Source organism: Pimephales promelas, chromosome 5 (genome assembly GCF_988280905.1).
Source record: "Pimephales promelas chromosome 5, fPimPro1.hap1.1, whole genome shotgun sequence".
NCBI classification, from domain to species: domain Eukaryota; kingdom Metazoa; phylum Chordata; class Actinopteri; order Cypriniformes; family Leuciscidae; genus Pimephales; species Pimephales promelas.
In genome coordinates, this window is record NC_142773.1 from 9,798,300 (window position 1) to 9,813,040 (window position 14,741).

Below are 14,741 nucleotides of genomic sequence, written 5' to 3' on the forward strand. Positions count from 1 at the left end.
TAGCATATTGAAAGTCCTGTGTGCTAGCATGAGTCAAAAGACCCAACCCCCATCGCGATACAATGTTCTGATGCTGAGATATAGCTGTTAAAAAATGGTTGCTAGGGTCCTCTCTTTGGTTGCTAGGGATTGACTTGACAGCTGCCAATCATGAAACTCCAAAGGCTGCTTGTCAGTATGAATGATTTAAACCAACCCCCATCTCTATACATTGTTCTGATGCAGAGATATAAATCTTGCTTAATGGTTGCTAGGGTACTCTGTTTAGTTGCTAGGGAGTGGCTTGGCAGCTGCCAGCGATGAATCTCCAAAGGCTGCTTGTCACTATAAATCAACTCTCATGACTCTGTGACATTCAGAATGGAAGATATCCCTCTTTAAAATTTGGTTGCTAAGGTGCTCGTTAATTGTTGCTAGGGCGTGGCCAGAAATTGATGAGGTGATTCATGGTTGGCACTTTGCTACCCGGAGTCAAACGAGACCACCCACATATTTCTATGACACTTCTATCCGGAGATATCCCTTCAATCTATTTCAATGGAAGTCTATTGGAGTTGTTGCTAAGGTGCTCTAAATGGTTGCTAGGGCGTGGCTTGATAGCTACACAATGATCCTGAGAGACTGATTGGTCGTATGAGTAAAATGAGCCCGCCCCTTTGTCTCTATGACACTGTGATCCAGAGCTATGTTCAATATAAAACCCTAATGCAATGTGTAGGACGGCCCATTTCATGTAAGTCAATGGGGCAATTTTGGGCAGCTCCTGCCCCCTAGGGGTGCAACTATTCCCCCACTGTGAGGTATTTTCTTACAGAGCCTGTCAGCCTCTTCAAATGTGGTACATTACAAGTTTCTGAGAAATCAGCAATATTTAGTATTGCACGAGGCCTGCGGCCTCGTGCCTATGGCCTACGGTTGCTAGGGTGCTGTAACTGGTTGCTATGGTGTGAATTTAGAGTTTATGAGTTTAGAGTTTATAAGTTTAATTGAGTAAGTGTCCAGAGTTTATTCATTTATGAGTTTAATAGTTTTATGAGAGTTTATAAGAGTATGAGTTTATGAATTTAGAGTTTATGAGTTTAGAGTTTATAAGTTTAAATGAGTCTTAGAGAGTTTAAGTTTAGAGTTTATTAATTTAGTTTGAGTTTAAGAGTTTAAGATTAGATAGATAAGTGTCATAGATAGATGAGTTCATTAGTTTAAATGAGTTTCAATGGCTCATATAGTGTATAGAATGACAGTTTGATTGAGTCTGGGGCTTCAAGGTATTTAGATTTGAATTTTTGACAGTTGGGCAGTTTGAATTTCTCAATGGAAGTCAATGGGAGTTTTTTCCGACTTTGATCGTCATTTTTAGGAAAACCGTAAGTCCGATCAGTTAGAAAAGATATAGCACACCGAGTCAGATCAGTTTGAGTGTCCGTGCCGAGTTTGGAGTATGTGGAGTTAAAGCTCTAGGAGGAGATAGAGTTGCAAATTTTTGAGTAAGAAGAAGAAGAATAACTAGATTAAAAAGTTCGTCGAGACAAACTTTAAGTTGGCTTGTGAAAGTTTGGAACAAAAAGTTTGAAGAAGTTTAAAATAGTTTGAAGAAGTTTAAAGTAGTTTGAAGTTTAAATTAGTCTAAAGTTTAAATTAAGTTTAACTTAGTTTATAGATAGATAGATAGATAGATAGATAGATAGATAGATAGATAGATAGATAGATAGATAGATAGATAGATAGATAGATAGATAAATAGAGTTAGAAAGAGACAGATAGTTAGAGAGATAGATACATAGATACATAGATAGATACATAGATAGATAGATACATAGATATATACATAGATAGATAGATAGAGTTAGATAGATAGATAGATAGATAGATAGATAGATAGATAGATAGATAGATAGATAGATAGATAGATAGATAGATAGATAAATGCTAGGGTATTCTGGGTGGTTGCTATGGTTTTGCTAGGTGGTTGTTAGGGTGTTCTTGGTGGTTGCTAGGGTGTTGCTAGGCAGTTGCTAGGGTGTTCTGGGTGGTTGCTATGGTGTTGTTAGGCAGTTGCTAGGGTGTTCTTGGTGGTTGCTAGGGTGTTGCTAGGCAGTTGCTAAGGTGTTCTTGGTGGTTGCTTGGCTGTTGCTAGGTGGTTGCTAGGGTGTTCTGGGTTGTTGCTATGGTGTTGCTAGGCAGTTGCTAGGGTTATCTGGTGGTTGCTAGGGTGTTGTAGGTAGTTGCTAAGGTGTTCTGGATGGTTGCTATGGTGTTGCTAGGTGGTTGCTAGGGTATTCTGGGTGGTTGCTATGGTGTTGCTAGGTGGTTGCTAGGGTGTCCTGGGTGGTTGCTATGGTATTGCTACTTGGTTGGTAGTGTTCACATATGCTTACTATAAAGTATCCATATTAGCATTTAGCTATTCACAGCTAGCATGTTTAGCATATTGAAAGTCCTGTGTGCTAGCATGAGTCAAAAGACCCAACCCCCATCGCGATACAATGTTCTGATGCTGAGATATAGCTGTTAAAAAATGGTTGCTAGGGTCCTCTCTTTGGTTGCTAGGGATTGACTTGACAGCTGCCAATCATGAAACTCCAAAGGCTGCTTGTCAGTATGAATGATTTAAACCAACCCCCATCTCTATACATTGTTCTGATGCAGAGATATAAATCTTGCTTAATGGTTGCTAGGGTACTCTGTTTAGTTGCTAGGGATAGATAGATAGATAGATAGATAGATAGATAGATAGATAGATAGATAGATAGATAGATAGATAGATGGATAGATAGATAGATAGATAGATAGACAGACAGACAGATTGATTACAGCGTCAATGGTTCAAATTTATCATTGAGCATAATTTAAAATAACATTTATAGCAATAACATTAGAAAATAAAATAGTCATAAAATTCCCCATACAAAATTAATCTATAATAATCTAGCCTAACTATTTTCACATTTCACTTCAATAGTGAAAGTCAAGGAAATGTTAAGGCATATAAGATCCTCACATGGCATGCTAGATTACTTTTTATATTTCAGCGTTGAGCATTACCACCAATCACTCAAGTCTCTGTTGAGCTCATAACACAATAACCAATCAGATTAGTTTAGTTTCCGATGAAGTAACAAATTGTGGGTTCGCGGGAGTTTTTGCCGCGTGCAACATGTGCTGCTCGCCTCAGTTAGTCTGACAGAAGGCATTCTGACTGGATTCTACCAATTCGCTCGAGGAAAAGTGTAGATACGATGTAAGTAAGATTAATTCATAATCCCTTTGGTTTTTAATGCTACTTTTTAATGCTACTAAAATAACAATGTCTTGTTTTCCTAATGCGTAAAACAGCTGTGATGTCACAGTAACCAGGTGAAGGCAATTAAATTGCTACATTATGCAGACATCCCAACCTGCAAGAAGTCATTTCAGGGAGGTACTGTATATCTTGGTGACTGGATTGTTGTGGGATGTCTGTATAATGAGGCACAATTGCCCTGCTTGCTTCTTAAATTTCAAGGGTTAAAAAAAAAATCTACACAGTCAAAATTAATCTATAACTATTTTCACATTTCAATTCAATAGTGAAAGTCAAGGAAATGTTGCGGTATTAAAAGCAAGTCTCTGTTGAGCTCATAATGCTATAACCAATCAGATTAGTTCAGTTTAGATTCCGATGAAGAACAAACTGCTGGTTCGCGGGAGTTTTTGCCGCGTGCAACATGTGCTGCTCGCCTCAGTTAGTCTGACAGAAGGCATTCTGACTGGATTCTACCAATTCGCTCGAGGAAAAGTGTAGATACGATGTAAGTAAGATTAATTCATAATCTCTTTGGTTTTTAATGCTACTTTTTAATGCTACTAAAATAACAATGTCTTGTTTTCCTAATGCGTAAAATGCAACTAATTGATTCCTAAATTATCTCCATTTTAATAAATCGACTTTATTCATTATAATATCAAGAGCAATAATCGGAAATAATGTTTTTTCAGTTATTAGTTAAAAAAAATGCATTTTTGAGAATGCTGACCTTTCTGAGAATGCTGTGGTAGATGTAGGCCTATGCATCATCTTTTGTGTAATTCTTACAATTTAATCAGTAATTTAGAGTAACAAGCCACAATAGAGCTCATGAATTCCGTATCATCTTTTAATTAATCTGTGCAACTTGGAGTTAATAATGAATTAGGCTACAGTAATACCTAATAATAATTCATTAACAGTGCTTTGTTTTAAACATACTGCCACTAGGTGGCAGCAATTCAGTTATATTGAGTGAGTCACTAAGATTCAACGGATTCATTCAAACTGCTTATTTATTCATGAACGAAGCAGCGGGTCGAGTCATTGATTCGTTCTTCAACCAATTCCTCTAAAAAGCTGATTGATTCGTTCAATAATTAAACCATGTGGAGCTTGTTTGAAATTATTTTCGTTTACGAAATAAAAAACATAACCTTAGATTAATTCTTTTGTTTTTCATGCTACTAAAAAAATATCGATGTCTTGATTTTCTTCTACTTAAAAAGCATCAACTAATTAAACGGTTCTTGACTGTGCGACACAAGAATGACCCCACACAAAAACGTTTACTTTATTCTTGTAACGACAAATCATTATATCACAAATGATCGACAATAGTGATTTTTTTTTTTTTTTCCACTCACAAGGCAAAAAAAAGTTGTTTTGATAACAGCTTCAACCTTTTGGGAAATGCTGTCTCCATCATCTTTTGTGTCAAATCCTTACATCATTTCAATCAAATTAAAACAAATATATTCGGACAAGATTTGGTCTCAAAGATAGGGTTCTGACAGAAAAATGTATTTTCTTAAGTAATTTCCTCACTTATTTTCAAATTAAATTCACAATTGTTTTTGGTATGGATGCGTGTAATTTATGTAATTTTATTAAAAATTTATAATTCTACTTCTAAATTGAAAAACCCCATTCTAAAACTCCATAGAAAAATCTTGAGGGAACCAGAGGAGTGTAATGAAATGATTTTTATTTAAATGAATGCATAATATGTTTATATGAAACTTATTTATTTGTTTGGTATTGCAAATGCATGATTGAGTTTATGCATGTTTCCATACCTGTAACATGTTCTTATTCTCATGGAACAACAGACTAAGCAGCATTTCATTGGTTCATGCCTTGTAAAGCATCTATTGTAAAAGCAGGTATTCATTGTATTTATTTATTTATTTATTTATTTACTGAACTGTCCAGACTTTTATATCAGCAAGAGTGTTCTGGGTGGTTGCTATGGTGTTGCTACTAGGCGGTTGCCTAAGGTTGAGTTCATTTTCTGAGGTAAAACTTAACATCCATCTGGTGTCTGTAGTACAACAGAGCTGTAGAAATTTGTAGACCTGCCACAAAATGACACCATTTTCAACATTCCTGATGCTTCAAATCTTTTCCTGAAGTAATCAGAGAACAGCTCATGCATTTGACGTTTTTCGTAATTTACGTAATGTTATTCAAATTGAAAAAACACATAAAAACAAACTGTAATGTAATGGGGTGAATGCAAAGAAGCACACAACAAGATATTAGAATAAACAGTCTTTAATATTATGTAGGCTAAGTACTAACACTTAAAAATAGAAAACTATCAGAACTTGCAAAACAAAAGTAGTGAAGTACTAAGTACACTTAACAATAGGAAATTGGAAAACAGAACTTGCAAAATGAAAACCTAATCTAAATCTAAATTTCAATCCTCATTCAGGGATTCTGCGGCCTTAGTTGGATCCATGGATTCTGCCGCCTCAATTAGGTCCTGGGATTCTGCATCCTCAGCTGGATCCATGGATTCTGCCGCCTCAATTAGGTCCTGGGATTCTGCATCCTCAGCTGGATCCATGGATTCTGCCGCCTCGATTAGGTCCTGGGAATCTGCATCTTCAGCTGGATCAATGGATTCTGCCACTGCGATTAGGTCCTGGGATTCTGCATCCTTAACTGGATCCATGGATTTTGCGGCCAGATCCATGGTCTGAACTTCCTCAGGGTGTTGAAGTGTCAGGACATGATGGTTTACATGCTGGACTTTTACAGTGATTGGAAGCTTCTGTACCAAGTCATTAATGTCTCCCGAATATAAATGACTTGGTACAGTAAAATCTTCCATCTCGCTGTCCAAAAGGATGAGCATACCATCATGTTCTGACACTCCAATAACCGTCAACACTGCCTCGAGGGTCTGGCGCTCAACAATCTGGTGCGGTAAAATGTAATGTAATCAATTAGTAAAATGACTGTTTACTTGTCTTTGATAATCTTTGAAATTTATGTTTACCTTGACAGTCGTATAGTTGGAGGAATCGAATTTTCCTCCTCCATTCGGCCGAATATTGGCTCTTAGGTGAGTTACCTCCACCTTGTCTCCTATGTACAGCTCCACCAACGCCTCTTCTCTCCATAAAGAGACATCATGGAGCTTGGTTCCACACCTGAGAGATAGGTCGAGGATTGGGAACTGGGCCCGAGTCATCCTAGGCACTTGCAACTGAAAAATAACAGCCCAGTGTCACAGATGAGAGTGTTTCTCCTGGTCCAGGTATCCCCAACACTGAATATTTTCTATGTATTCCCAATCAAGGTTAATTCACCTAAATTGTGTATCTCAAATAAGAGTGTTAGGGTACACTAGGACTGTGATTGAGAAACACAAGGACAAAACATTTGCCTAAGTTAAGTAAACCAGGGTTATGTACTAGATATAGAATATGCTTTTAAATTCACTCACTTTCTCAATATTTCCCCGCAGAGTCAGGTACCCAGGGCGTGTAAATATCTGCTGTTCTTCCCCAGTCACACATGGGGAAGGAGGACAGAGGACATCCATAGCAGCTTTCTCTGCCACCTCAGTTATGGCCAATGGTGAGGTTTTAAATTTTCTTGTTGCCCGGTTGACGAAAATACATGGCCGGCCATATCTTTTGGAGAGGGTGAAATTTTTTAGCACGTATGACCCCCCCTCTTCAAATTCTGGGTCACTTCCATTTTTTATTGTGACGTAACATGTCTGTCCATCTGTAAGGACTGACAGTGTTGTCACCTTGTAGGCCCCGACATCAATAACATTGTCATAAGAGACAAAAGTTAAAGCCTTTTTGCTTCTTCTGTTGCCCACACATTTAAGTCTGAGCGGCGTTTGCTGACTGTAGGGGGTGGCCATCCTAAGAATAATACAAAAAAAACAAAGTATGGTTACATAACTTTCATAATGTTTTTAATGTTTATATTCTAAAATATTTTTTACTTGATATTTCACAGGAATTTATTTATTCATTAATAAAGAATTATTCATCTTTTATTTTATAGTTTAAGTTTAGATTTATTTATTGAAAGTCAATGAAAAAAATTCTAATGCAGTTAAGTTTTACCTCAGAAAATGAACTCAACCTTAGGCTTATAGCCTATAGACAGCCCTTTTTCCAATCATTAATTAAATTCAATAATTAATTTCACAAGAAATGTGATTCAACTTCCAATTAATAAATTCATTGTGTAAATACATTTCTTGTGAAGTAAAAAATTACCTCACAAATTATAATTCCTGCCCAAAAGTGGAAAAAGAGCAGCCTCTGACAGGATTCATTTTTTAAACTTCATACTCTGACAGGATTTCTCTCTTTTTTTAGTTAATATTTCACAGGAATTTATTTATTTATTCATGTAGTTGATTTATATATTAAAATTCATTGATAACATTTCTAATGAAGTAAAGTTTTACCTCAGAAAATGAAATTTCCTGTCAGCTAATGGAAAGGGCAACTTTCTGATTTTTTTATTATTTGTATTTATTTGTAAATTAACATTTCTACATAGACAGTGTTTCAAATACATCAATATACATCAATATGTTATATCTTCCGTCTCACCTTTAAATTCGGCAGGGGAACAATAGCGCCTTCGCTGGTAAGCGGTGGAGTAAGCGGTGGAGAACTGCTGCGGACTGAAGACTCGGCTCGCCTGTGGACCTCTTTCAAGCGACTCCTGCTGCGCGCACCCTTTGTGTGTGTGCGCGCGCGTGCGGCCCGTTTTGATCAATATTTTAACTTTTAGTTATTTTTATTTATTGTAATAAATATTGTTAACTTGTAATTAATTGTATGTATTGTAATGGATATTTTTAACTTGAAATTAATTTGATTTTAAAAAAGGCTTAGTTTGCATAGCTTTTGATTAATTTTTTTTATTAATTTTATTGTAATTAATATTTTTAACTTGATTAATTCTTATTTATTAAAATTAATATTTTAACTTGTAATGAATTTGATTTAAAATAAATCCCTATTAAATCTATTCTGCCTGCAATTGTTTTATTAAATTAATTAGGGTTTAAAAACGATCTACACAGATTTAGATATAGATTCCTATATATCATAATGATGATTCAGATGGAAAAAAAATGTTTATTCAATGTTGGCTTGCTGTCTGGGATGACTCTTTTTGAAGACTTCTAACTTGTCGTTCCCTAAAAGCGCAGCTTTTAACGGATTCTGGGTGCGCGCGGGCACGTTTTGATAAATATTTTTAACACTTATTTTTATTTATCGTAATAAGTATTTTTTTTAATTGTAATGACTTTTAAATGAATTTTGACTAATTAAACTTTTATTATTAGGGTATTAGGTTTTAGTATTAAAACTAATATAGCAGCTGGCCAATTAGACTTTTCAATGCTGCATAATAATGAGCGGTCATTCTGGATTTTTCCGGGATTGCTGTTTTGCGTCGGGTGAGTAAGAAAATCTTTCTGAGGTAATTAAAATGTGTGTGGCTCAACGAGTTGAATGCAGTTAAACTTATTTGATTATAACTGTTTATAATAGATGAAAGATGAATAATAATTCATTTCCATTAAGCATTACGATAATAATCGTCGATAATGTGTCTCGTGAGGAGATTGTGCTAACGGTTTCTGTCTTCCGTCTAACTTGATTGGTTCGTTTTGTTAAAAAACATTCACTTATATCTTAAGTATTCGTTATTTTGGTATGAAATTGGGCTTTTTGTTCCTGTTTATAGGCTATGAAATATGGTAAACCTATATCGGTTGCATACATTGGGTGCGTTCCATTCGACCGTAAGTGGACTGCGAAGTGGACTTCACAGGGTTTTTCGCCATCTTAAGTGAGATTCCAATTCAAAGGGAACGAACATGTTCAGTTCGAAGGGCACTGCAAACGGCATAGGGAATAAGGGAACATCTATATTACATCACTTCACAGGAAGTCAGTGAAGTCCACTTCAACTGATATACCGTGTTCAGGGAGTAGGGAGCAGTGAACACTTGTGTAGGGACCCTGTCGAATGGAACGCACCCATTCATTCCCAAACTAATAGACTAACGTTAGGCCTAACGTTAATGCTAACGCTACTTTTATTAATAGAAAATTATGTCCATCCATCCATACCCGTGTATTATCTGACCTATTTCCCCATTTTGTTTGAGTGTAAACAGATCGTTTTTGCTGTTGTGTAAGTATTTGAATTTAAATTTGACATCTTGACAGATTCTCAGCATTTGCTATTAGTTTTGGTAAAAACCTAACGTTACCTTCACTAGACTACTATACATTGGATAACAGCAGAATGATTGGCAGATTACAGAGATGAAGAACAGACATAAAAGGGAAACGTTTTTCCTTAATACATTCACCTTTATGGCCATCTAACTTTTGATATATGTAATAAATAATACCAATTTGTTCATCAATTTCAAATTTACATATTCATATGATTCAGATTAGTCAGTGAATCATATGTGATTTCTTATTTTTCTCCCCCTTTCTTTAATGTGAACACATGTCTGTAAAAATCTTGCCAGTTTATTGCATCATTATTGTAATTTCTCTTTAGATTGTGTAAATAATCTGGATTGACTAAGATATTCAGTGATGCTTTTTTCTTCTTCCTTTTTTCACTTTAGAAAACGGTCATTGCCTCTTCTATGTAAGTATTCTTTTTGATTCACGCTTTCCAAATTCTCACACACCTATGTAATATATAAGATGGTGATTTTTTTTTTTTTTTGGTGATTTTTTTTTTTTTTTTCATCCTTTTTGTTTTTCTCTTAACAGCATAAAATAAACCCAAAGGCTCTTTTAAGAGCTATCTGCCATCACAGGTGCGTACATACCTGTTGCTGTCACTCAAGTTACTTTTGATCCACATGCCCTGCTCATCCACTCTTTTTTTCTTACATTCACTTTTATGGCCATCTAAATTTGTTATATGTAATAAATAATACCAATTTGTTCATCAATTTCAAATTTACATATTCATATGATTCAGATTAGCCAATGATATTTTAAAGACTTTACAGTTTTTCTGTACATGTCCATCCATGCAGGAATGTACAATATTTTATCATATATGTGATTTCTTATTCCTTGAACACATGTCTATTAAAATCTTGCCAGGTTATTGCATCCATTGCAGTAAGTAATCTTTTTAGCTGACTGTCACATTCTCAGTATTTGCATTTACAATAGATACGAATAGCAATCTACATCCGCATATTTCACAACATGTAATAACCTCTTATTAAACACTTAAGATTTGAATAACATTTTTGGAATCAAGATTACTCATTTCATTTTCCCCTTAGGTTTCGTATCTCCTCCACTGCCTCGTACCTACTGCCATCAGCACCTTCATTTCAAGGTAATTCGCTAGTATTTGATTGACAGCTTGACAGATTGTCAGTATTTGTGTTTATCATGGAAAAAAACTTAACAGCAGAATGGATTGCAGACATGATCATAGAATGTAATGTAAATTGTAATGTTTATATTACATTCACCTTTATAGCCATCTAGAAACCTTTGTGGTAAATATAACACCAATAAAATTCAGATTAGTCAGTAATATTTTGTAAGACTTTACAGTTCTTCTGTACATGTCCATCCATGCAGACCTCTGTAATATTTGACTCGTATGTTAGTGAATCATATGTCATGTCTTATGTTTCTCCCTTTTCCTTTATGTGTCTGTAAAAACGAGAAATCTTGACAGTTCATTTCAGTAAGTAATCTTTTTAACTGACTGTCTGACACATTCCTAGTATTTGCATATAAAATGAACATGGAATAGCAATCTAGCCTCATATTTCACAACATGTACTAATCTCTTTTGTACTTAACATTTTGAATAACATGTTTGGGTATTAGATCAAGATTACTTGTTTCATTTATCTATTAGATTTTGAATCTGCTCCACTGCCTCGTGCCAACTGCCATCAGCACCTTCATTTTAAGGTAATTCATTTATTCACATTCACCTCATTAATAGTTCACGTTTAATTTTTGTTTATATAGCACATTTACAACAGCTGACCAAAATGCTTTACAGAAAGACCAGATGAAAAGTAAATTACAATATTATAAGGAATAACAAAAAATAAATAAAAAATAAGAGTAACCATGTTTCAACAAAAACAGACTTGAAAGGAGACGGAGAAAGGACAAACTTGAAAAACGGAGAAAGGGCTGTTCTAATCGCTAGAGACATGGCCCTAAAGTCATGGTCCTTTAAACTCTATTCTCTGAAAATAGGAGAGATTTTTTTTCAAATTTGCGATACTTTTGAATAACTAAGTTTTGCCACTGCGTTTTAGACTAGCTGAAGACAAGCCATTTGAAACTTGGATATGCAGCTAAATGATGAATTGCTTTAATCTAGCTGAGGCGTAATAAACGCATTAACAGCTATTTCTATTCACTATCACTAGCTGTTTATTTATTTTAATTTATCTATAGGGTTGAGGCTGCTTTGGCTTGGCTGTCTATGCAAGTAACACACACACAACATATTAATCATTAGTCTTGTCTTTATATTGATTAATGTACAATTCTACATGTCCTGTAGGGTCCACATAGACATTGCTGTCTTAGTCTTAACTGTATATATAACATTGTGATATTTTGCACATTTAGCCATTTGGTAGAATTTAGAGTAAAGGTACATTTATTTGTTCATGTTGGACATATAAATATGCTGAGTAAAAATAAGGTTTAGTAGCTTAAATTAACAGCTTGATTTGTGTGAGACGTGTGTGAGACTTTTTCTCTCTCCCTGCAGTAGACTGGACATCTCTATTCCCCATCTATGTAAGAACTGTTTTTAAATTTGATGGCGTAGCATCATAACCCCCGAAACATGCACATAATTTCATACAATATAATTCAGTCATGTGTTGAAAATATGTTGATATTCTGTATTTATTCATTATATTGTCCTACCTCTATACAGTAAGTAATAATTTTAGAAATTATTTTTGTTTTACTATTATTATTATTATTATTATTATTATTATGTTTGCCCAATTAACTGTTGAGTGAAGTTTTAATTAAGTGCACTGCAATTTTATATCAATGTTTTCTGTAAAGAACGTGATTAACTTGTTTTTTTCTGTGTGTGTGTTGTGTGTGTCCTTTACTGTCCTATCTATGCCTTGATATACTTTTTTCACTCCAACTTTTATCTCGCTTTAACCTCTTGCCCATTCTGTTCTTTATCTTCAAACCCACACTATCTGGCTGCTATCCAAAAACGCTGCTGCATTGCTTGCTGCTTCGCATGCTCGCTACACAAATGCTAACTCAAATGCAAAAACCAAAACTATTTAACCGCAATGCAAGCTTGCTTACGCATCTTTAAAAAAGAGAGCCAGAACAACAACACAAGATTTTACCCTCTAAAAGCTTAAAAAACCAAAAACTCTGAAACCTTGACTATAAAAGCTCTTGACTTAAAAGATCAACTTGACTAAAAAAGCTCGACTGTGAAGAACTTGACTATCGAACCCAGCTGAGAACAGTCAACTGCAGGTTGGGATATCAACTCTAAGTACACAATCATTTTTTTTATCAACCTAACTACATATTAATTAATTTACTGTTGTTATATATCAATTGAATTACTGTTGCTTTATCTCTCTCTCACTCACTCTCTCTCTATATATAGTCTTGTTATAAATCAATTATTTACATTTTCTGTATATCTGATCACATTATCTTTGTGTTCTTTTTCAAGTAACATTAAATATTTTTTTTGTATCCATTCCTCAAACATATTTTCCAACCTAACTTCATATTAATTAATTTACTGTTGTTATATATTAACTGTTGTATTACTGTTGCTTTATCTATCTGTGTATATATATATATATATATATATATATATATATGTGTGTGTGTGTGTGTGTGTGTACTCTTGTTGTATATCAATTAATTAACTTTTCTGTATATCTGATTACATTATCTTTGTGTTCTTTTTCAAGTAACATTAAATATACAATTCTTTTATCCATTCCTGAAACATCAAGATGCCACGAAAAGGAAAGCGAAGTCAATCTCAGAAACAGCGCAGAAACCTAGAAGCTTCGTGTGGCACCAGTAGCGGCACCAGTAGCAGTACCAACTCTGTATCAGGTATGATCGATGCAAACCCTTGTGTTCTGTCTGTTGCAGCATCACACTGTCAAAGCAATCCCAGGTACAAGATTTACTCCAGAGGCCGTCAGTGTACTTGCAATGCCTTAATGTTCCTAGCTTTCCATACTGAACGTAATGAGCTACTCGGTTTTGATTTAGACCGCATTTTACAGAAAGGTGATGCAGTTTACACTAGTGTCAAACGAACACTGCGGAGCAAAGGACAATTTGTGCTTGATCATTTAAACTTTGATGAGCTGCCAAACACAGTTAAGACCAATTCAGCCTGCTACAACATCCTGAAACATCCCGAGAGAGTTGGTCTTCTAAAAGATACACCTGAGCTAGGCGGGTATGAAAACCTCGAGAATACTCTGCAGTGCCTCAGAGCTGATGTGAGTGACGCGTTGCTGCTGTGTGGATGCACATGTATCGCCGTATTCAGAGATCGCTCAGGGAGGTTTGGTTATTTTGATCCTCACTCCAGAACAGCAGATGGAATGCCTGAAGAAAATGCAATCACCGGTACGGCCGTGATGTTGACCTTCTTTCGTTTAGAAGACCTGATCGAGAGGCTCATGCTATTGTTTCAATGGTGTTTTGATTTGACAGACCAGCAACAATTTAATCTGCTGCCTGTATCATTCTTTAACCGGATAACCGAAAGCAGTGTACGTCCTGAAGTCTCCCTGAAATGTTGTGAGCTTGAACGTGATGTACAGCCATCTGTCTTTTTGGAGAACAAAGCTCTGTCAAACAGTGAACAATGCAGGTCTGCTGACGTCTCACAACAGTCTGTCCAAGATCCGGTTCAACAACCATCTGAGACTATCGTTAATGCAGCCACATCAACTAATGATCAAGACCACTTGACTTGTCTAAATGAAATGGATGTTCTAACTACAGTCACTCAGAATCAAGACCGTAGTAAAAATGTGTCATTCAGTGAACTTTCTCATGACATGCTGTCACAGGATAAATTGTCATTGTCATCTCCTAATCCCCAATATTCACAATCGACAATCAAGAAGACAGAAAAACTGAACAAGAATCGAAAGCGAAAGGCCTATTATAAAAAATGGAAGAAGGAAATGGTTCAGAGGCAAGATGTTTATGACAAAAAACAGGCTGTACGTAAAGTCTATGATTCTAAAACAAGTAGTAAATCCAGGCAAAGACTTAAACAAGCCATGAAGAACAAGTATTGGAATAATATGAGTTACAGAGAAGAACACAAACAAGCAATGAAAAACAATTATAAAAATATTAATGAATACAGAGAGAGAAAAAAGGCGTAT

The 14,741-nt window shown here is 35.3% G+C and overlaps 1 protein-coding gene and 2 long non-coding RNA genes across 3 annotated transcripts; 2 read left to right on the top strand and 1 right to left on the bottom strand.

Moving 5' to 3' along the window:
• Nucleotides 1-5,544: 5,544 nt before the first annotated feature.
• Nucleotides 5,545-7,206, bottom strand: LOC148981371 (uncharacterized). The gene is made up of 3 exons (XM_089130944.1): nucleotides 6,744-7,206; nucleotides 6,294-6,503; nucleotides 5,545-6,212 (listed from the first exon to the last, which is right to left on the bottom strand). The coding sequence occupies exons 1-3, from the start codon at nucleotides 7,173-7,175 to the stop codon at nucleotides 5,709-5,711; spliced, it is 1,146 nt and encodes a 381-aa protein (XP_088987070.1). The 5' UTR covers nucleotides 7,176-7,206; the 3' UTR covers nucleotides 5,545-5,708.
• Nucleotides 6,435-8,033, top strand: LOC148981372 (uncharacterized). Its single transcript, XR_016168481.1, has 3 exons — nucleotides 6,435-6,554; nucleotides 6,765-6,877; nucleotides 7,897-8,033. It is a non-coding gene; the product is annotated as an uncharacterized LOC148981372 (long non-coding RNA).
• A 2,804-nt stretch (nucleotides 8,034-10,837) lies between these two features.
• Nucleotides 10,838-12,807, top strand: LOC148981373 (uncharacterized). The gene is made up of 3 exons (XR_016168482.1): nucleotides 10,838-11,032; nucleotides 11,210-11,265; nucleotides 12,089-12,807. It is a non-coding gene; the product is annotated as an uncharacterized LOC148981373 (long non-coding RNA).
• The last annotated feature ends 1,934 nt before the right edge of the window (nucleotides 12,808-14,741 follow it).

Coding starts and splice junctions, on each gene's coding strand:
- LOC148981371 (XM_089130944.1), bottom strand. CDS start 7,175: ATGGCCACCCCCTACAGTCAGCAAACGCCGCTCAGACTTAAATGTGTG. Junction 6,504..6,743: donor TGCGGGGAAATATTGAGAAA/GTGAGTGAATTT, acceptor GTTATTTTTCAG/TTGCAAGTGCCTAGGATGAC. Junction 6,213..6,293: donor CCAACTATACGACTGTCAAG/GTAAACATAAAT, acceptor TTACCGCACCAG/ATTGTTGAGCGCCAGACCCT.